This window comes from Canis aureus, chromosome 38 (genome assembly GCF_053574225.1).
Source record: "Canis aureus isolate CA01 chromosome 38, VMU_Caureus_v.1.0, whole genome shotgun sequence".
NCBI classification, from domain to species: Eukaryota; Metazoa; Chordata; class Mammalia; order Carnivora; family Canidae; genus Canis; species Canis aureus.
Genome location: NC_135648.1, coordinates 277,573 through 300,062, shown reverse-complemented (window position 1 = coordinate 300,062; position 22,490 = coordinate 277,573). Strand labels below are relative to the sequence as shown.

General features: G+C 60.9%; 2 protein-coding genes across 2 annotated transcripts in view; one reads left to right on the top strand and one right to left on the bottom strand.

Moving 5' to 3' along the window:
• Window positions 1-7,716: 7,716 nt before the first annotated feature.
• CCDC185 (coiled-coil domain containing 185) lies at window positions 7,717-9,438 on the bottom strand. The gene has a single exon (XM_077886653.1). It carries the CDS (start codon window positions 9,395-9,397, stop codon window positions 7,838-7,840), a length of 1,560 nt encoding a protein of 519 aa, XP_077742779.1. The 5' UTR covers window positions 9,398-9,438; the 3' UTR covers window positions 7,717-7,837.
• Window positions 9,439-16,386: 6,948 nt separating this feature from the next.
• SUSD4 (sushi domain containing 4) overlaps window positions 16,387-22,490 on the top strand; it is a 44,636-nt gene continuing 38,532 nt past the window's right edge. Inside the window, exons 1-2 of the mRNA XM_077886554.1 lie at window positions 16,387-16,496; window positions 16,732-16,899. Coding sequence (XP_077742680.1) covers window positions 16,767-16,899 — 133 coding nt within the window. The 5' untranslated portion in view covers window positions 16,387-16,496; window positions 16,732-16,766. The remainder of the gene's footprint in view (window positions 16,497-16,731; window positions 16,900-22,490) is intronic.

Genomic DNA, 22,490 nt, shown 5'->3' with positions numbered 1-22,490 from the left:
TTCAGACATTTCATATGTGGCTCTTCTCTTCTCTGTTCCAATTCTGGGGACTCCAGGATTTCACAGCTGTATGGGCCCTGATCTGTCTCATTCCAGCTGGTTATCACTCACGATGATTTGTATCCAGGTGGGCTTGGCCTGTGGAGCCTCGGGAGCTTGAGGTGAGTGGGCTGTGTTTGTGCCTCCGGGAACGAGGGACACGGCTGAGCCTTCCAGTCCCTGCTCTCAGAGTCAGCTTCTGTTTTTGAGGTGCTGCTGTTTGCAACGTTCCCGGAGCATCTGTGATAAGGTCTCAGATGGCGTACATGCCTGCGCGTGCGTCTGGGTCTCCGCGAGGGTTTCCCTTACAGCTGTGACCCTGGCAGCGCAATGACATTACTGTTTTATGAAGGATACAGATGTTCTTAAGCAGGCAGGCCCCCAAAACTGGGAAGTAGAAGCTGGAGCCTGTTTTGCACTAATGAAGGGGGCGGGGATGTGGAGAAATTCCATTGCCGACAAAGCGAGCCTAACTAAATGCTAGCTACTGCTCACAGCGAGTACTTCCCCAGATCTTGTCTTGTCGTTGTTCTCGGCCTCCCTCACGTGCTGAAGCTTGTTTCCTGAGGTCCAAGAGCTCAGCGTCCTTCCTTCGGTTGAGCAGCTCAAGAACACGCTTGCCCTCCCCTGTCGCCTCCGTCCTGTAACAGCCCGGAGACGCCCAACTTGCAGGCTGGACCAGGCATAATGGTTCATGTCCCAGTGCTGTCGTGGGTGCACAGTGTGTCTTGGGGGCCCGCTGGCCCAGTCCGAGTCCTCCCTGGCACTTCCCGTCCTGGAGGCAGGGACGTCTCTCCTCTTGAGTTGCACACAGGCTAACCGAGAGGCCTGACCCTTCAGTGGCCGTGTGGAGAGAGGCCATCTGAGGCCTTGGTGAGTCCATGGTTCGTGACTGAGCCTACAGAAGATATTTGCAAAGTGATTATGAGACGTGGGTAGTTGCTGGCAGTGCGCAGACCCAGATGGCTGCAGGAGGCTCCCGGGCCGTGCCACGACCCGACCTATGCCTTCTGTCCCTTGCCATCTTCAAGGCACTGAAAGGGTCATGGCTTTCGAGCATCCCCACCATCCGTCCACGCAGCACAGGCGACAACTAGGCTGGCGGAGAAAGCAAGATTCAGAACTTTCTGGAGGGGCCCCTCTGCCCCTTTCGAGAATTAGCTCACCTCTGCTTAACCTCAAAAATGCAGGCTTGCCAGTAAATCTGACCGCCTGGTTCCTCTGAGTTAAAACATCTGCAACATCAAAGTGAAACAATGGCCCCTTTCAAGCACAGAAAAATCAACTGGAAATAGAACTATTCTGGTTTCAAGTGCTGTGAGACAGTGAACTGGGTCCCATTGTCACTAGATGAGGAGCTGGAAAGTGCTGGAAAGTGTCCAGAGCTTTCTGGGTTTTGAAGAAGGCAAAATCAATGGGCAAATGTTTGGTGCCTCAAAAAATGATTTTTTTAAAGAGCCCATCATTGATTCCTGATTATCCAGGACATACAGAAAGGAGAAGAACACAGTTCCAGATCATTTCGGTGACCTTCCAAGGGCAGGAGGGGTTCCTGCTGAGAACACTCACCTGAGTCAGCATCTCCCGCCCCGACCCCACGCACACACCTCGCAGGATTGCTACAGGATCAGGATGGAGGGGGAGCATTAATAAAGGCTGGTCCGATGAGGGATTAATTCCATTACACAGACAGTGGAGAAACACTTGGACACCCTAGAGCCGAAGGCAATTCTTCAAAACCCCTGATGTCTTTCAGTTCAAATACAACTAATATCATGGTCGGTCTTTAAATTCTGCAATAAAAGACGCAGGTGTGCTAGGATTTGGCGGGAGCTGCGTTATTTTGCCATTCATTCCCCAAAATTCCAAGCGTACTCGCAAATCAGATTTTTTTTTTTTTGAATGGAAACTTGTTCAGCGTGAGACTCAAGGCGATGTTACATAACAAGAAGCGAACACGACATTCGTGTTGTGCGCTAGCTACCATCCCAGGTTCCTTACGTGCGTCGAGCCATTCAAGTGTCACAACCCTATGGATTAGGTTCTCTGCTTCCTTTATATGGATGCGTGGAGGGGTGATGACCTTGCCCAGGATCACTCATTCCTGCAGTGGCGCAGCGGGGTTTGCACATGCGCACTCTGCTTTTGGAGCCCCACGGCCATCCCTGAGAGGCCACGTGAGGCGTGCAAACTGCGAGGAAGCCAGAAAGCACTGGGTTCAGGTCCAGCACCACACGGCCGCTCGCAGCAGGGGCCACCCAGAGATCCTGCTCGTCCTCACTAAGCCTCCGGTCCTCGTCTGTGAAATACCCTAGTGCTTATGCTGTGGAGGTCATCAAATCAAGGCATACGACCGGATTTAAAAGTGTAGAGTACATCAGGTGCCTGGTTTGGCTATGAGGAGACAGGACGCTCGGATCTCACAGTCATGGGTCTTCCTTGAGCTACAGCGGGGTTGCATCCCAACAAACCATCACAAGTTGAAGAGCCCATAAACCCAAAACGTGTTTAACACGCCTAACTTACCCGCCGTCCTGGGCTAGCCTCCCCACCCTCAACGTACCTGGCCTGCAGTTGGGCCCAATCATCCTACACGACGCCTACTTGATGACAGAGGTTGAGTCCAGTGTTCAAACGTGTCATGTAACTTGCGGAGCACGGCGTAGGGAATTGAGGATGGTGACAACCGTTCCGTCTACGGCTTCTAATTCATCAGGCTCGGATTTTGACCCTTCCTGGGGTTGGCGGTGTGCTAAGCAGCCTCCCCAGAGGGCCATGCCGCGCACCGCCAACCCGGGGAAGGGTCAAAATCCGAGCCAGATGAATTAGAAGCCGTAGAAAGAGGCAGCTATAGAATTTGATCTTCCAAGTACCCCATTTACCTTTATTTTATTTTTTTAAAGATTTATTTATTTATTTATTTATGATAGACATAGAGAGACAGAGGCAGAGTCACAGGAGGAGGGAGAAGCAGGCTCCATGCTGGGAGCCCGACGCGGGACTCGATCCCGGGACTCCAGGATCACGCCCTGGGCCAAAGGCAGGCACTAAACCGCTGCACCACCCAGGGATTCCCCCCATTTACCTTTATTGAACTTAATCATAATATTGTCAGATTGCCACGATCTCACTAAAGGATTTCTATTGCTGTCAGTTACAACCCCAAATGCATTTTTTATTCTTTCTACTGGGTGCATTGTCTGTTTTCTTTATAAATGCAGTACAACAAACAAATTATTTAATAACCTGAAAAAAAATCCAAGAAGTACGGCTCCTCTGAATGCATTCTTCACTTTCGCACTGTTGCAGAAACGAAAACTCCTGTCGAATCGCTGGAAGTTGGGAGCACTGGCCGGTAAACACGGTGTGTAAGTCACTACGTGACTTAAATTAAATTAAATTAAATTAAATTAAATTAAATTAAATTCTTTATTCATAGAGACACAGAGAGAGAGAGAGAGAGGCAGAGACACAGGCAGAGGGAGAAGCAGGCTCCATGCAGGGGGCCCGACGTGGGACTCGATCCCGGGTCCCCAGGAACAGGCTCTGAGCTGAAGGCAGGTGCTAAACCGCTGAGCCACCCAGGGATCCCCAGGTGGGGGAGGGTTTTTAAATTACGACTTTAATTTTAATTTGCAGCTAGGGACTGTTTAAGTGCTCTCTTTTGTATTAGTGAGCTGAGGTCTGTGTTTTTGGAGAACATGGTCCATTTGTCTAAGTTCTCAAAGTTATGTGCGCGCAGTGCTCCGTGTTATTACCCTTCCGCCGTCTTTAGGGTCTGTAGTGATGCAGCGGTTCATTGATGGCTGGAGTCTGCATCTTGTTTTTTGGTGTCGGTCTTGGCGAGGTTCGTCCATTTTACCCAACTTTTCAAACAACTCACTCTTTTTCTTTTTAGTTTAATTGATTTCTGCTCTTTTGTTATTTTACTCTTGCTTTGGGTGTATTTTGCTTTTTTCTAGGTTCTTGAGGCAGGAGCTTAGATGACTAATCTGAAATTTTCTCTCACATTAAATATAGCCACTATTTTGCAAATGTTTTCTCCTAGTCTGTAGCTTGTTTTCGGATTCTCTTGATCGAGAATTTTTTCTTTTTCAGGGCACCTGGGGGGCTCAGTGAGTGAAGCATCTGCTGGTGGCTCAGGTCATGATCCTGGCGTCCTGGGATCAAGCCCCACATCGGGCTCCCTGCTCAGTGGGGAGTCTGTTTCTCCCTCTCCCTCTGTGCCTCCCCCTGCTCATGGGTGCTCTCTCTCTCTCTCTCTCTTAAATAAATAAATGAAATCCTTTTTAAAAAAGAACTTTTATTCAGTTTTAGAAATTTGACCATGATGTGTCTTTTTGCATTTCTGTGGGTTTGCCCATTTTGGGGGTTCATGTAACATCTGGAATATGTAAGGTTATTTCTTTTACCAAGTTTGTCAACTTTTCAGCCATCATTTCTTTGAGTACCTCTTCAGCCCTGCCTACTTTCTACTCTCTTCCTGCCCTGGGCGCTAGATCTTTTGTGATAGGCCCACAGGTCCTTGAGGCTCTGCTACTTTTATTTTTTCTCTCGGCAAATTTTCTGTTTTTCAGACTGGGCGATTTGTGTTGTTCCTGCCTGCTGTTGAGCCCATCCACTGAGCTTTTCATCTTTGTTATTGTGTTTTCCGGTTGTAAACTTTCCATTTGGTGTTTCTTTATAGGTCTTGTTTCTTTGCTTTCTATTTACCAAGAGTTAGTTGTTGCTTTTCCTTTTGTTTCAAGTGTTTTCATAATCACTTGGGGAAGCATTTTTATTGTGTCTAGTGTAGAATCCTGAGCTATTTCTCCCATTTTTCATTCCCATGTTCTCTTTCTCATTCAGTTTGAGATATTCTTGGTTCTTGGAATGATGAGTGATTTTCAGTTGAAACCTCGTCATTTTGAGTTTCATAAGACTAGATCTTATATAAACCTTCTGTTTTATCTGGGTTCCTGTCTCACTGCTCCAGAAGGAGGGAGGTTGAGGCCTTGTTACTGCCAGGTAGAGAAGTCTGGTTTTCACCCAGGCTCCACTGCTACCTGAGGTGTGTGTCTGGGGAGAAGGGGTGGTTTCCTCATCACTGCCTGGTGGAGGTGGGAATACTCACTCCCTTGAGGCCACATGGATACTCCCTGGTTGCTGGATGGTGACAAAACTCTGCACTGTCCACTAGGCTTTTCTGACAGCTCCTGGCAGGAAGAGGGAAGGATGCTCCATCACTGCATGGGGTGGTGATGGTGGTAGTGGGTGGGCATGGAGGTGGGTGGATGGTGGTCGTGGTGATAGTTGGGGGTGGTGATTGTGGTGGGTGGTGGGTGGGTGGGTAAGTGTGGAGGTGGTGGGTGGAAGTCTCAGTTCCCTGTTAGGTCTCCGCTGACACTGGGGAGCTCCTTATCTCGACCTGACAACAACCGAGGTCTTTGTTGACATGGCGGGGCGGGGGGATCACGGGATTTCCTGGGGTGTTTACCTGGAGTAGAATTACTATCTGAACGTTTTCCATCTTGTTAAGCTGCCCTTTTCCTGGTTTGGCCAGAGACAGCAGACTTGTTGGAGCATTTTTCATCTTAGCTCATTGGTGCTTCTGGGTCTGGGGTGTGTGCAGCGGAAAGGAACCCAGGGCATTTGCTCAGTGCAGCTCCTCGAGTCCTGAGTCTGCAGCCCGTTGGCCTTCTCTGCACTTTTTCTAGTGTTGTTTCATAGAGGACTCTCAGGGTATATAGTTATACACTGATTTATTTTGAGGCAGGAACAGGGAAAGTAAGTATGTTCTATCTTCTGTTTTATTTTATAGGGGCACCACTGGGGGGCTGACCAAGGGGGTGGACACAAGGAGAACAGAACTCAGAACTATTATCAGTAATAAAATGCAACACTTGACAGGGTCTGCACCGGGCTCCGGGCGCTACGCCGAGCGGCACACACTGGTGACTCGTCCCTGATGAGTGTGGATTATAACTGCTTCATGGGTGAGCAAGCTGAGGCTCCGGAAGGTGACTTCCCCGAAGCTGTGGGTCGGCCACACCGAGGGGAGGAGTTAGATTCGCGGGAGGTCTGGTCCACCACGCACTGTCCCATGACCCCGGGCACGTGGGCGGCACGTGGTGAGAACAGCGGGGTGACCCAGAGGAAGAGAAGAGGGTAAGCTGGAGATCGAGGCAAGATGTAGGAGTCCTTGCATTTCTGTGCAAAGGAGCGAGGCCCGTGGAGGCCTCGTTGGGGGACCCAGGGCAGGCGCAGGGCATGGATCAAGGAGGAGGGTCTAGAGGGTCCCTGCCGTGCAGGAGGAGAACAGGGGGTGCCCGGGTGGCTCAGGCAGTTGAACTCCTGCCTCTTGGTTTCAGCTCAGGGTCGTGGGATCGAGCCCCAAGTCAGGCTCTGCGCTCAGCACACGTCTGCTTGTCCCTCCCCTGCTCCCAAGCTCGCTTGCTCTCTCTCTGAAATAAATAATAATTTTTTTTTAAAAAAAAGTTGGGATCTCTGGGTGGCTCAGTGGTTGGGCATCTGCTTTCAGCCCAGGGTGTGATCCTGGAGTCCTGGGATCGAGTCCCACATTGGGCTCCCTGCGTGGAGCCTGCTTCTCCCTCTGCCTGTGTCTCTCTCTCATGCAAAAAATCTTTTTTTTTTTAAAGGTGAGAATGTGACTCTCACACTGACCTCTGATCAAAATCCCTTGTCAGGTTACCTTTCGTGTCATTTCAAAAATCCTAATAAGACAATCAGGCTTATTCTCTTTCTGTCTTTTCTAAAGACAAATGTTACATTAGGGACTTTGAAGAAAACCTGTGTAATGTTTTCATAGACGATTTGGGGTGTGATGGGTTAAATTCTGCTCAGCCTGTGGCTCCTTAATTTGAAACTGCCCTGTTCCTGAATCACGCTTAGTCATTCATTCAGGGCTGTTTCGGCCCATTAGACACCACACGCGTACACAGGCAACGTCAGCCACCTCCTTCAGGAGGCACAGAGGAGAAATAGAAAGATTCCAATTGAATTTTGTTCCAAAAGACTGGATAGGCCTGGCCAAAGCGGGGGAGTGTGCAAAGGATCAGACGAGAAGGTTCCAGTGAGCTCCGGGATAGCGTGGCTGTGGCAAAGCGGGGAAGCAGCAGGATCACCAAACCCAAGTCAGAGAATGCCAATTCCATGGAGTGATCCGAGGGTAAAAGGGTTCCATGGTTTGTGACCACCACTAGGTTTCACCATTAATTTCTTTACTGCAGGCCTTTTCAGAGCCTTTAAAACCTTCAGGTGCATTAGAAACAGCTAAGAGGGCACGTGGTGTGCAGGGTTCCCAGACCACTTGTTTGCAGAGAGCCTCCCACTCACCCACTCACACAATCTCTTCTTTCTTGGAGGTTTCCTGTGACTTCACACCTCACGTCACAGTGATTATTTTACTTTCCGTCCCTCAGAGCATCCGTTCCCAATACCAGTTATAATGTGTGAGTTCTGGGATGGCCAAAGACTTAGGACCTGGATCTGAATCCCCTCCTGTGGATTCTTCTCTAGTTCCTCAAGGAGGGGCCTGATGTGCGCTTCTAAGGTTACCGGACAGCGAAATGAGTATTTTCTATTTAAATTGAAACTTAGGAAGGCAAGGCCTTTTCTTAAAATCCCGGCGTGTGCACCCCCAGCCCTCCCAAGCCCCGGCATGAATCAACGAGCGAGTTCAGGAGTGGAAAGTGCAGGTATTTTATATATTTTCTGAAACCTGTGCTGGTGGCGACCTGGTTCTGCAGGGCGTAGAGGTGCCCGCCTCTGCCTCGCCCCGGCGCCGGGCGCCCCGCTCTCAGCACCTCTGCGGCCCTGCCCCGTGCGGGCCCTTGAGCGGCCTCTGCTCCAGGAGGCTGGTGGCCAGCGCGCGGGCCTGGTCCCTCCTCGAGGCCCAGGACAGCTTCTGGAACTCCTGGAAGGCGGCGTCGCTCTCCCGGGAGATCTGCTCCAGCCTCTGCTCCTTCCTCCTGACGGCCTCCTTGATGCCCTCCATGATGCCCTCCACGTGGCCCTTCTCCTCCTTCTTGGCTGTCAGCCTCAGGATGTGACGGAGCTCCTCCCGCGGGACGCTCAGCTCGGGGTTGTGCTGCCCCTTGTCCCTGGCGCTCCTGTGCTCCGGACTCCTGGGCGGCCACCTCTCCAGCTCGGCCAGCTGGGCCAGCAGCTGCTGGTGCGCCCGCGTCTGCACCTCGGTGGCCCCTGCGTGCGGCTGCACCTGCCTGAGCTGCTCCTGCGGCCTCTGTGGCCTCTGTGGCCCGGTCCTCGGCTCGTGCTGGCTGTCGAGGGGCTGCGGGCAGCTCTGCTCCAGGGACAGCTTCCTCAGCAGCTCCTCGGCCTTGGCCTGGCAGTCCAGGAGGACCCTCCGCGCCTGGTGGTTGACCAGCGAGCTGAGGCTGGTCTCCCAGGCCCTGGCCTGGGTCTCTGGTGCCGGCAGCTTCCCCGGACAGGCCTGCTCCCCGACCTGCGGCCCGTCCTGCTCCCGCGGGCCCTGCACCGCCCCGGGGGGCTCCTGCAGCGGCGGCTCGGGGCCCTGCGTCCGGGGTGCGGGCTGCGCCTCCGAGGCGGGGGCTCCCCCGGGGTGTCCGGACCTGGCGCTGCCCCTGGGCTGGCCGTCCGGCCCGCGGCCCCGCGGCTCCTGCTGCGGCCACTGCGCCTGGCTCTCCGGGCTCTCCGGGCTCTCCGGGCTCTCCTGCAGCAGCCGCCCGCGCTGGCGGCCCAGGGTCACCTGCACCCTGTGGCCCGAGCGCTGCAGCTCCTCCGGGGCCGCCTGCCGCTGCAGCTCCCGCATGCGCCGGGCCCTCTGCAGCCGCGCCAGCACCCCCGCCGCCCTCTGGTCCCCGGGCCGCGCCGCGGCCTCTTGCAGCGGGTCCTGCAGGCTCTGCGCGCTCGGGGGGTCTGCGCGGGGCCCCGCGGCCGGGCCGGGCCGGCTGCCCTGGGACCCCCGCGGCTCGCAGGCGGCCCTCCCGCAGGCGCACGGGCAGGCGCACGGCGGCCGGACCCCCCAGGCCGCCACGGAGGGCTCGTCCGGGAGCCCCGAGGCCCGGGACCAGCGCCCCGCGCCCCCCGCGCGCCCCGCCCACAGGTCCCCGCTCTGCGCCCGCTGCGCCCCGAGGCTCCCGGCGGGCGGGGGCAGGGGCGGGGGCGGGTCTCCCGTGGCCGGGGCGCGCTGCGGGGGCCCCCGGGGCTGCGGGCGGGGCGCGGGCGGGGGCCGGGGCCTCCTGGCGCGGGCGGGGACCCTCGCGGCCACGTGGGTCAGGCTGTGGCTCTCCCGGGGCGAGTCGGGGCACCCCGCTTCCCGAGGGGACCCCCGCAGGGGCGAGCGCGGGGAGCAGCGGCCCAGGCCCAGGCCCTCCATGCTGCGCCCCTGTGCGCCCCGCGGGCCGCGGCCCCTCCCGAGCCCCACCCGGGCCTGTGACGCGGCGGCCACTTCACAAAGGGGGGCCTGGCCTCGGGGCTGCGGGAGGGGGGGCTGCGGGGGATGGGGGAGGGGGGAGGGGGGAGGGGCTGGCCTCGGGGCTGGGGGGGCTGCGGGGGATGGGAGAGGGGAGAGGGGCTGGCCTCGGGGAGTGCGGGCGGAGGGGAGGGAGGGGGCTGTGGGTGGGGGAGGGAGGGCCGAGGGTGGAGGAGGGGGAGGGGGAGGGGGCTGCGGGTGGGGGAGGGGGGCCTGGCCTTCCGGGGCTGGGGAGGGGAGCGGGGCTTGGGGGGGGAGCGGGGGGTGAGGGTGGGAGGGCCTGGTCTTCGTGGGTTGCTGGGGGAGAGGGCTGGCCTTCGAGGTCTGCAGGGAGGGGGCCTGGCCTTCAGGGGCTGCTCCGCGGGGTGCCGGGTACTGGGGGGGCACAGGTGCACCTGGAAGGAGCTGGCTGGAGGCAGACCGCAGCGCGGACTGCGGGCATGGTGGGGGGCACGGGCCGGGCCACGCCTCCGAGGTTTGCAGAGCTCCAGGCTTGCCTCCTGCGCTGGAGCAAGCCCACCCCTGTGTGTTTTGTTTGCCTGTTTTCAACTGAAGTTAATATAGGGGTCTGCAGAAGTTTCTGCAGATTTCCTAACTCAAGAAAAGAATGAAAAAAAAAAAAAAAAGAATGGAATTAGGGCAGTTCTAAAGCAGGCTCCATGCGGAGCATCTCGGGGTGTCCCGCTGTCTGGGGGTGCAGTGGGGAGGCCTGTCTGGACCTCAGTCTCCAGGTACGGCCACCTGCAGAGGAGCGGGATGAGCAGGGGTCCTGCTGTCCCCTTCACCCGCATCTCCTGGCCACCTCGCGTCAATCCCACCAGGCAGGGCCTATAGGATTGATAACAAGTCCTTAAGACAAACCTGAGACCCTGGAGGTCACCTGGCCCATGGCAGGGGTTTTCAGACTCACCCCTTTGTCCACGTCAACATGCGCCTCTCAGGACGTGCGCTTGGGGTTGGGGGTGCTGTGTCCCTGACCTGGGAGCCCACCGCCCTCGGGCCCCACTAGTGGATCAAGGCCCAAACACCCCGTGGGTTGGTCCTTGGGGGCCGGCCTTTGCGAGGTGCGTAGGGTCCTTTGCAGGATGAGGGTGAGGCCCCACGCTGGCGTCAGTGTCCGCCCTGCTGGTCACGCCTCCCCAAGGAGGATGGGGCTTGGGGTCCCCTGTGTGGGCCCAGGTGTCCGTGCGGCGTGACCCGATCGGGCCTGTATTTCGGGACTCAGCCGGCAGCAGTATGGACGGTCAATCGGGGAGAAAGGCCGGGGAGGAGATCCGTGCAGTAATCCGGTGGGGGGTCGGTAAGCCTGACGGTGGCCGGGGGACAGGAGGCGGTGGACAGGCCTGGCCCCGGGGCCGGGGGTGGTTCCGCCTGGAGAGGCCATGATGCACTTCGGGGAGGGGCCCTTGGGGGCACGGGAGCCCCACGACGTGCAACAGCGGACGGACGGCCTGGGAGAGGCCGGACGGGACGAGTATGGGAGGCCTCTGGGGTCGGGCTGGCGGAGGCTTCAGACCCCGGGGAGCACAGAGGACGGCCCTGCCCGGGCGGGACAGGGGCCTGCGGGGGCTAAGGGGCCGCGCGGTCCCCGGACGCTGCAGACAGGTGAGCTGCCTTCTGTGCGGCAGGAGAGCCCTCGGCGCCAAACCTCCAGGACCCCCGCAGGCCCCGGGATCTGGGCCTTCCGCCAAATAAAGGCCGGGGCCTCCTTTCCTCATTCATTGGAGTTCTGGAAAACACGGCAGGTGTGCTCTGATCCCATGATCCCAATTCAGGATGAAAGGGGAACGAGCTCGGTGCCCCACCCCTCCCCGGGAGTCCCGGAGCGAGGCCTCGGGGGTTTCTATGGAACTATCTGGATGCTTCCTTACGTCGTGACTCGAGATGTGGATCGAAACTCCACTCTCAAAGTTGATTTCACGCGCTGCTCGTTCTCAGGCGGCTGCTGGTCAGCTCAACATTTCCCGTATCTGTGACGCGTATCGCCACACGTTTCTACCGAATTGCTTTGAGGTCACCTTTTCCAAGGAGAGATCCTTGGGGTCCCGACCGTGTTTCTCAAAAAGTAAGTAAATAAATAAATAAAATAAAGCAAAAAAACAGTGTTTCTCAACGGCTGGGCTACAGGGGACCTTATTAATTCTCCAAGTCTGGCCTCGGGGGCCCGCCGCACGTCCTCCTCAGGTCACCCAGGAGTACAGACGCCGCGGAGTGACAGCATCCATGAGCACTGCGTGCCCACTGCATGGGGCCACGCTTTGTTAAAAGTTTTGAAAAAGCCAGGAGTTTTTAACTTTCAGAGGCAACGCGTCTGTCACAAACCTCGGCAGGAGGCGCGGGGAGCTCAGCCGCGGGGATCTAGGGGGGGACCCTCTGGGCAGGTCCAGCCTCGGTGCCCCTCTCCCGGCCGCTCACTTCTGGCTCTACCTGCCCGTGTCACTAACTGGGCTGCCGTCTACACCGAGCGGCGCCCCCTCCTCAAGCCTCGGCTCCCGGGAAGCCGGCCCGGCCGCCCTGACCGGGGGACACCCCGTGCTGACCCGTGACGGCGCCCGCCCCGCCCCAGGACTCTGGGCCCACCGGGGGCCACCGCCGGGCGCCCCTGAGTGGACGTGCCGTGGCCTCGGCCTGATGGCAGAGGGAGGATTGGGACCTGGTTCCCGCGCCTCGTGGACTCGGAGACAGCGGCTGGCCAGCAGCACTTGCTAGAAGGGTGGCCCTGAAGCGTCGGGGGGGCAAGGGACACACCAGGTTGGATGGGGGGACGGGTGCAAGCAAGGCCCGTGTCCTCCGTGGGGCGTGCTCTGGCAGGCCTGTCGCGCGTCTCCAGGGCCTGGGTTCCTCGCGAGGAGTGGTATGGACGCTGGACCCAGGTTCAAGGGGCGACCCCACGGAGCTTGGGGTCGTCCCAGGGCAGCCCTGGCGCCCAGCTGCCTGGGGCGTGAAAGGCAAGAGGCCAGGAGGGAGGGAGCTGATGGGCAAGACCAAGTCAACGCTCAGGGAAGTGGCATTTTGACTATAACACAGGAGGCCTGAAAGCCGCCTGCGCTCCTGCCCTCCCTAAGGGGAGACACCGCGTCACCCGCCCTGGTGGCCGCCTGGCTTCCTGACACCCGAGGGCCAAGCCGGTGCTTCAGGCCCTCCACCTGACCGTCAGGAAGGCAGCCGCCCGGGCCATCGCTGCTCCGCACCCACGGCATCTGCGCGGACACATGGGGTCTCCTAAGGACCCGCCGTCCCTGCCAGGCCCCAGGCGCTGGCCCTGCCCGTGGAGGTGACCCCGGACTTCGTGGGGGAGGAGCCCCCGCCCAGGATCCACGGCCGCGGAAAGGACCGAACGCAAGAGGGCGTGGGGGGCCTCACCCTACTGAGGCCCCCCCCGGCGCTGGACTCAGTCCCTGTCACCACCCTGCACTGGGCACTGCCTCTGGGTCCCTGTGCTGCCTCATTGCCCAGGGACAGCCCACAGGCCCGGAACGCTCCAGAACATTCCAGGTAGCCGCGCGGGGAGCCCATGGCCCGACAGACTGTGACCCCCTCACGGTACCGTAGTGGGCCCCTGAGTGCCTGCTGGCTGTGACCCTGCCCCGGAGACACCCCCCATGTGGCCTCCATCACCCGCTGGCTGTGACCCTGCCCCGGGGACCCACCTGTGTGGCCTCCATCGCCCGCTGGCCGTGACCCTGCCCCAGGGACACCCCCGTGTGGCCCTGCCTGACGCCTTCCGCTTGGAGCTGACTTAACAGAGGTGCAGCTGTCGCGCCCTAACATCTGTCCGTCTCAGGGGCGCCTGCGGACGGGGCTGTGGTCTGTGTGGACGGGCTGCCCCCTCTGGTTCTTTCTGCTCAGGGGGTCGTGGGGAGAGAAGCTTCTGGACGAGGCGGGAGCCCAGCAGCCTGCTCCCGTCCCTGGCCAAGGGGCGCTTCCCTGAGGTCACCGTCCTCTCCCGCCCACCGGGCGCTGCACCCGTTCCGCCGGCCCCCTTCTTGCTCCTTCCTCTCCGTCCCCGTCTGTCCTTGTGCCTTTCAAAGTGATTTTTGATCCCGGGGATGGGCGGTGGGCTCGCCGCGAACTGTACAAACAAATGGGTTAAATTAAACCATGTAACGAATTGAAACGGCGGAGGCCCAGCGGAGGTTTCCTGGGACCGCTTGGCGACCAATGGCACCTGCTGTCGCTGGCCGGGCCTGCTGTGCTTTGCGGCCCCCGCGGTCCCCGGGCCCAGCCCTGTCCTCTCCGTCAGGAGGGATGAGTTGCCGATGGACACCTGACGGGGCCCTGGGCTCAGCCGCAGGGGGACAAGCGGGGGGCACGGCTGGCCCCAGGACCCCACCGTCCGGCATGTCAGCGGCGGCAGGGCGAAGGCGCAGCGGGCATCGGTCCCTCGCCCGCAGCCCGCACCCTCTGGCCCCCGCCCACCCCCATCATCCTTCATGCTTATTCTCCATCCGCGCGAGTCTGTTCGTTCCTCTCTCCGCGCGCGGCCGGAGCCCGGCCCGTGCCTTCCTCGCCGGGAGCGTGAGCTCCCCGAGGGCGCGGGCGTTCTGTGTCGCGTTCGGGCCAACTGCAGGGCCCGTTCACAGTTGGTGCTCAGGAAATACCCCCGGAACGTGACCGGAGCGTTTTCAGGGGAGATTCAGTTAGTTTTGCAAAGTCCTCACCGGTGGGCAGGGAGGGGCCGGGGGAGGCAGGGAGGACCGTGATGGCGGAGGGAGGAGGGAGCGCTGGAGCTGGGCCGGGGAGTCCGAGGACACCCCAGGGTGAGAGACACCGCCCGCATGAGAGGAAGGGCCACTGAGGAAGGTCTTCCCCTTCTGCCACCGAGCGGCGTGTAAGTGATGCCCCCACCCGCGTCCCACCTGCCCCGTCATCTCCGTCTCCTGAGAAGGGCATCCACGTAGCATCTGCAGGATAACATGCGGTGGACCCACGAGCTGGGGGCGGCTGGCAGCCCTCACTGGCTCCGCGCCCCGGAACCCGTGGATCCATCTCCCCGGCCTCATCATCCTGCTGTGTGGGATGAGCGACACGCAGATGCCTCGTCATGAGATGAGGGCTGAACTGTGTCCTCTCGAGCTTGATGCTGGGGCCCTAAGCCCCAGGCCCTCCCCATGTGAGGACGTTTGGAGAGAGGTAATCGCGTTCCAATGGGGTCATTAGGGTGCTGTCCTTGCAAGAGGACATGGAGGGGGACACTCGGAGGAAGCACCCAGGCCACCGGGGGGAGATGGGGAGAGGCCTCGGAAGAAGCCAGAGCTGCGGACACCTTGACCTCCAGCGCCCCAACTCTGACGCCGAGAAAGTAGGTCGTGTTGCGCTGGCCTGCGCAGCTGGGTGTGGTTGCGGCTGCCCCAGGGGACTGGTGCAGGAGATGCCTTGGTGTACTGTGGGGGCCGCCCCCACGTTCGTCCTCCTGAGACCCGTTCAGAGAAGCAACTAATTCAGAGTAACTGGTCAGTCCCGTCATGTGCCGGCCAGAAAACCGGGACACTGGGCCGCGTCCAGACACAGGCCACATGGCGGGTGAGGAGTCCAGGGGCCGTGCGGTGGGCTGCGGCCGCTTCTGCCCGCAGAGGGGAACCTGTCCCCAGCCGGAGCGCAGACGCGTGTCCCACTACCGGGAAGATACGTGCGCCGTCAGCAAATAGCTTTCAGCTTGGTGGATGTGGTGGCGAGCAGAAAGGCTTGGAAATTGAGAAAATAAAAAATAAAGTAAGTATTCAAACTGCAGAGGTTGGTCACAGGACCTCGGAAATGTGGGGGGGCCCGTGGGACTCTGGAGCCCCCAGAGGAGGAGCTCGCGCCAGCCCCGCCTCAAGCCCGCCCGGTGCACGGCGGCCACCACCTTCGGTTGACGAAGCAGAAATAATAAATACAAGCAGTAAAAGTCAACCTGTCCCGAAAGAATTCATGAAGATGGCTCCCGGTGACAGACACAGGAACAACTGTCATGACCATGAGTCAGCGCGGGAGATTTCGAGAAAGCCGATGGGAGGCAGCGGTGATTTGGCGGCGGTGTCAGACGCGGGGTTCTGGGTGAAGGAATCGCGTGGAATAACGGGGCGCCACCCGATGTGAGCACTGCCTGCGGCAGCACCTCCAGTCCGCCCCTCCTAGGGGGCAGCAGGGGTGGCCAGCGGCTGAGCAGGGGGTGCGGGGAGGACGGGAGCCAACACCCCAGCTGCCTCGGGGTGCACCCACCTGTCCAGGACTCCCCTCTCCAGGTCCCCCCTCCTGCAGGTGCACCGACCGTCCCCTTCCCCCCCACCCTGTGGGACGGCGACCCCCTGGGGCGCACCCACCTCTCCAGGCCTCCCCTCTCCGGGGCCCCCTCCTGCAGGTGCACGGACCACCCCCTTCCCCCCGGACAGTGACCCCCTGGGGGGCACCCAGCTCTCCAGGCCTCCCGTCTCCAGGTCCTGCAGGTGCACAGACTGCCCCCTCTCCCCGCCCCCCCCGCGGGACAGCGACCCCTGGGGCGCACCCACCTCTCCAGGCCTCTCATCTCCTGGTCTCCCCTCCTGCAGGTGCACGGACTGCCCCCATCCCCCCCCACTCTGCGGGACGGCGACCCCCTGGGGCGCACCCACCTCTCCAGGCCTCCCCTCTCCGGGGCCCCCTCCTGCAGGTGCACGGACCACCCCCTTCCCCCCGGACAGCGACCCCTGGGGCGCACCCACCTCTCCAGGCCCCCCTCTCCGAAGGCCCAGGCGGGGCGCGGGGAGGCGCGGGCCCGTGGGTCCCGGCCGGGTGGCTCAGGCCGCGGGGCCGGCAGGTGCAGGCGCGCGGGCTTCCCATTGGTCCCCGCCCCGCCCCGCCCCCGCGCGCCCCCGCCCCGCGCGGCCCCGTCCTCGGCGTCGCGCTCGCGGGCCCAGGTGTCGGGCGCGCGTCGGGCCCGCGTCCCCGCCCCCCGCGCCCCAGCGCCCCGGGAGCCGAGGGGGGCGGGCGCCGAGGCTGGTCGCGCCCAGATGCGGGTCGGGGCGGCGCGGGGCGGCGGCGGCAGGTGAGCGCGGGCCCGAGGGGCGGGAGCCGGCGCCAGCTGCCCGGGGTCACGCGGGGCGGGGGAAGTGCGGGGCCCGGTCCCCCGCGGCCCGGCCGGCCGCCCCTCCGCTGTCCGCGGCCTCCTCGGGGCGCGCGTGCCTGGGTGCGCGGGGGGCGGGGGCGCGGGGGGCGCGCAGAGGGGCGGCCGCGAGGCCCCGAGGCCCGGGCACCGCCGCGTCCCCCCCGCCCCGCTGCAGGCGCCTGCGAGCCGGATGCGGCGCGTGGAGGAAAGATGCATCCTGGAACGACCCCGAGCGCGGGCGCAGGACTCCGGGAGCCGCCGCCGCCGCCCCCCCGCAGGCTGCTGGCCGCCGTCCTGTGGATCCAGCTGGCGCTGTGCTTCGGGCCCGCACAGCTCACGGGCGGTGAGTGACCGGCCCGCGCCCCCGCCCCCGCCCCCGCCCCCGCCCGGGACCCCAGCCCCGCAGGCCGCGCGCACGCACCTGCGCGGGGCCGCACCTGGGCCGGGGGCCGGGGGCGGGGGCCGGGGCGGGGGAAGGGCTGCGGCGGCGGCGCGCGGGGCCTCTGCCCGGGGTGCGCCCTCCTCCGCGGACACACGCGGCCGCCCGGGGCCCCTGGCGAGCCTCCCGGGGCTGCGCGCAGGCCCCTGGCCCGGGGAGGGCTCCGGGGAAGTTAACTTTCCGCCTCCTTGGGCGGGAGGGGGGTGTTCCCGCAGGTGTGCGTGTGCAGGGGCACCGGCGGCGCTGGCAGGTGTCCCCGGGCCTGACCCCCGGTGCGCAGCGGGGAAGTCAGTGCGCGGCGGTGGCGGGGAAGCAGGTGCAAGCAGCCCCGTCTGCAGCGGTGGCTCGTCCTGGGGTCCTGGGTGCTGGGGGGAGGCCCCGGACGGAGCCCCCGCTGCCTGCGCCCTGGAGCTCGCTGGCGCGGACCTGCGGGAGCACAGACTCGCCTTGCAGAGCTAAACTGCTGTCCACGTATAAATAAATGATGATTGATGGAAAGCAGGTATTGGTGGATGTAAATAAACCATTTCCTGTTTTAAGATGTTGCCCTTCTAGAGCAAAGGCGCGGAAGGAAAGACCCGAGGGAGGCGTTAGTGGACGTATCGGAGGGAAGACAGGTTGGGGTCCGACGCAGGGTCAGGGCCGGGCGCTTAGATGGGGCACCCGGGGCCCAGGCGAGGGTAAGGCGCCGTTTGGGACGCGCCGCAGAATTAGCATGGGGACACTTGCTTCACCGTAGGGACACCGTTTGGCCTTTGTTGGTTTTCTAACAAGGGGTGACGTGTTAATGCTCTTATTTTTATAGGAACGTGTGTGAGGCGGGCGGCGTGCGGGGCTGTGGTCACGGCCTCTGCTTCTCAGCTGGGTGGGCACAGGTGGGCAGGAGAGCGCCAGGTGGGGCTGCGTCTCCCCCTTCCTTCTTCGTTCCACCCCCCCCTTCTCACTCTGAGCCCTCAAACCAGGTCCCTGCTCTCCGTGCACCCCCGGGCCATTTCTCCCGTTCAGGCACCGGCCATCGGGGTTCACCTGCGGGGCTCTGGCCGCGGTCACTGGGAGGGCGAGCTTCTCAGCTGGGCTGTGCGTCTGGTTCTGCTGCTCCTGCTCGCAGAGCCCGTCCTCAAGGACCTCAGAGTGCCTTGAGCTCATGCCATCCTTCACCCTGCACTTCGGAGGGAGGGAGGAGACCCGAGCACAAGCATCCGGAGCCTTGAAGGCCAAGGAGGGAGAGAGGGTTGCCCGGGACCTCTGGGCTCAGGGCTGCTCCTTCTCAGGCGCCCACATTGCAGAAAGGCTCCCAGCACCTGGGTTTCACGTCGTCGAACTCCTTCCGGCCGCGAGGGTGGTTGCAGGGAGCGTCTATCATTTCCAGATTGCTCTGTGCTTGGACACTTTGGGTGGCGGGGGTGGCGGGGACGCTCTGTGAGGACACTACAGGGCGGGGACTCGCGTGCAGGCTCCGGGACGGACGGCAATGCCAGCAAATCCCTGGTCCGAGAGCTGCGCATCTAAGGCTTCGATGTGCCGACCGTCCCCTGGGATCTCATGGAAAGGCAGGTTCTGCTTCAGCTGCTCTGGGGCGGGGGGCGGAAGATTGCACGTCTCCCACACGCTCCTGGGGGATGCGTTGCTCATGGTTCAAGGACCACGCTGAGGCATCCTTAAACACATTGTTTCTGACCCCAGACTCGCTCCCAGGTACTAAATGCAAGGGCCTGGTGAGGGGGCAGGGGGTGACCAGAGGCCTCATAATCTTCCCATGAGGCACAAACCTGAAAACTAGCCCCCCCAGAGTGCTTTCCTTTTTTTTTTTTTTTTTTTTGGTTCACAAAAAAAGGTGCATGTGTAATAGATGCTGTTGTAAAATGTGGATTTTCATTTTTGATTGCTTTCGGTGGAAAAAAAAACAGCACAGTAGTAAGAGATAATCTGAGCTAAGAGGAAAAAAAAAAGCGCGTGTCCAATGCAAGTATTACAGGAAAAGCCCAAGCTAGAAAGGGAGAAATTGAGAGCATTCGACCAAGGGGGGAAAGAAGTCCGTCAGAAAGGAGGAGCTCTGGCCTAGAAAGGGAGACCGAGGAGGGAACGTGTGGGGCTGAGCGGGCTCGAGGTGACTCCCGGGTGGCTCTTTCCAAGGTGTCTTTTGTAAGTTAGGGCAAAGGGCCCGTGTCTGGCACCCCAAGATCCGATGCCCGTAGAGGACTAACAGCGGTTTACAGGGATGCTCAGCCGTGCTGTCCCCGGGGTCCGCATGGAGCATGCAGCGGGGTCTGGGCTGCTCCTCTCCCTCCAGAGACGCACGGGCTGTTTGCCTGGAGGGAAGGGGGCTCCGGGTTTGCCCTGCAAGTCAGGCCCGGAGGAGATTCACCGGCACAGCCCGGTGGGGTCAGGAACGCAGGCCCGGCCCTGGCTCTGCGGCTCCAGGCCTTGGGGCTTCGGCCCTCGGAAGCCTGGTGGCCTCACTGTAAACGGGGATGCTGCTGCCTGACTCCAGGGGTTGGTGTGCGGCCGGAAACCGTGGAGGCACTCAGTGGGTGCCCGGGAATGAGGGGGCGCAGAGTGTCGGGCAGTCCAGGCCTTTGCTGTCTCCGTTCAGTAAATAACTGGGAGCCGTCCACACCCTGTGCCGAACACCTGCCAGGCCCTGTGGTGTCCAACGTTCTCTTACCTACAAGGACGCTCTCTTATTCTCTCTTATTTGTCCAGGGAACAAATTTACTTCAAAACACCCAGAAGTGGCAAAGTCGCTTTCACGTTTCCCTGGCCGCTGCGTCCAGCCCTCCCCATAGAGCGGTGTCACCCACTGGCCCGCAAGGCCCCGAAGGCAGGACCCGGGTTTATTCGCCTGGGTCCCCGGCGCTCAGCACGGCGTCCGACACACAGGCAAGGCCCAGCTGACGCTGACTGGCGGCTGGAAGGAGCCCCGAGTTACTGCCACGCTGTTGAGAAAATAATGACCGCGGGCGATCGCAAAGGTGCCAGAGTTTCAGGGCCGTTGAGACCACTTCCGTTTGGAGGTGGCCTACGAGGTTGGAGGAGAATTCAGGAAAGGTTCTAGAGCAAAAGGGCCGTTAGGCTGGGAGCTGAAGCTGACGGCTGGGTGTTGGGGCAAAGCAAGGAGGGGAGACACTGTGTGCAAAGTATGGAGGTGGTCATGAGGTCGTCTGTGCGGGTGAGTGGCAGGGCTGACCTAGAACAGCACACCTGGGGGGTCAGGAGAGGGGGCTGACCTAGAACAGCACACCTGGGGGGGTTGGGAGAGGGGGGCTGACCTAGAACAGCACACCTGGGGGGTCGGGAGAGCAGGGCTGACCTAGAACAGCACATGCAGGGGGGTCGGGAGGGGGGCTGACGTAGAACAGGACACCTGGGAGGGTCGGGAGGGGGTGCTGACCTAGAACGGCACACCTGGGGGAGGTCCAGAGAGTGGGGCTGACCTAGAGCAACACACCCGGCGGAGCCACCGAGTTAGGGGGACTAATAGGCTGGCCCCCTCTGCTTCGGGTCCTTGGCAGCTGGTGAGGATTCCGAGGGTGGGCTGCAGGCCTGAGGACTTGCTCTGGGGCGCCGGGGGTGCTCGACTCCTCCGAGCCCCGTTGGTTCCTGTTGGTGCCTGCAGACCTGCCCTTGGCCCCCTCAGCCCTGCCCCCATGTCAGGGCGGCACCTGTGCGCCGGATGCAGCCCCTGGAGGTGTCGTTGTGGCCACGGCACTGGGCTGTGCACCCGCTGGGGGTCTCGGGCCTCGATCGGCTCGCTGGTTCCGAGCCGCCCGTCTCTCGGAGTCTTACCGAGGGTGTTCTTACCTGGTGTAGTGGGAGCTCTTCATGCCGCGTGACGTCTAAAAGTCACCACGTCACGCTGCACCTAGACCATAAACGAAAATCCCAACTTCTCAAACTACAAACGACGTCTCTTCAGCAAAAGGCCACCTGAATATGTGTGAGCAGCACGGAAAGTGTTTGATTTATCCAAAAGGTGGAATCTGAGAGCTCTGGAGGCCTGCGGAGGATTTCCTACAGAGGCCGCCCATCTCGGCTGCCAGAGGCCCGAGCGACGAGGTGGAGGGAGGCCATGGTCCTGTGGCTCTGGGGTGCTGGACGGGGCAGGGCAAGATCTCTGTCCAGTAAATATTGACCGGATACGTGCAGAGGAGCACCCGCAGCCTGTCCTTCGGCATCGAGGCGTAGTTCAAAAGCCTCCGAAGGCCTGGAGACCTGCCCTCAGCCAGGGAGCTCCGCGGCGGATGCGGCCGGCGATCCTCAGGGGTGACGGGCGAGGCTCAGTCCCTGCTTGGCTGGCCCCGTGGCCTTGGGCAGGCGCACGGCGGGCCCCTGGCGCCGTCCTCCCCATGCCGCCGGCCGGCTCCGATTCTGTGACTACAGCACGGTGATGGCTTCCGACCTCCCATGAAGCCGGTTCTCTGCCTCGCATCTCCCCATCGGTCTTCGGTGAGTGCTTGCTGTATACCCTGGAGAGACACAGCAAGGGACGCATCCTGCTCCCAGGGAAGCACGCAACGGAGGGCCACTTTCTCCTCAAAAGTCCAGATGCAAAACGCTTGCATAAAATTGTGTTTTCTTATGTATATATATAAAGATTTAGAGAGAGAGAGAGAGAGAGAGAGAGGCAGAGACACAGGCAGAGGGAGAAGCAAGCTCCATGCAGGGAGCCCAACGCGGTACTCGATCTCGGGTCTCCAGGATCACACCTTGAGCTGAAGGCGGGCCACCCGGGCTGCCCCATATATTTTTAATTCAGTGCAAAACTTAGCATTATTTATTGCTAGTGATGACAAGGGTGATGTTCCCAGGCGACTTTCCTTTATCCTTGTCTCAGTTTGCAAGTTCGCTTGGTGTTTGACAATCAGAATAACCACAGGTAGCAAAAGAGACCACGGCTCCTTGTCTCTGCACGCAGGGCAAGAAGGGGCAGATAAATAGTTTTTCCAATTTGTTTGGAAAACCAGCCACAGCATTTAGGACAGACACCACAGAGACGTCAGAGACACACTGTCTTACGGATTCCTGGTCCGTCCTCACAAGGTGAGCTGCTCACCTGTTGCTAAGCATGGGCGCCTGGGAAGGGACAGGGCGGGTGTCAGCCCGGCCACGCCCCGCGTGGTGATGGTCTGCGAATCATCCATGCAGCGCCTCTGACTGGGGAGGCGGCTCCGAGGCGGCCTGTGCCCTGGGTGGGCCGTGGGCACTCGGGCGGGCGCACCTGCCGCACACAGGCCCAGGCTCCAGGGCGGACTTGTATTCTGGGGGGCGGGGGAGGGCGGGAGCTGTAGACCTGACGGATGCGCGCTCGTCGTTGTCCCGGGACGCTGGGGTTTTCAACAGGGAGGATGAGCGAGGCTTTCTGGAAATGAAGGTTTGACCTGCTGTGTGATGTTTCTGTTTGAAATTGGTGACTTTTATCTCGTGGAATTACCAGTGCGGGAGTAGAGCTGGGTCGGGAGGGTCACTCCTCTACGATGTTGGTTCTCTTCACAGCA

What these genes read in the sequence shown, in the direction of transcription:
- CCDC185 (XM_077886653.1), bottom strand. Translation starts at nt 9,397, where the DNA reads ATGGAGGGCCTGGGCCTGGGCCGCTGCTCCCCGCGCTCGCCCCTGCGG.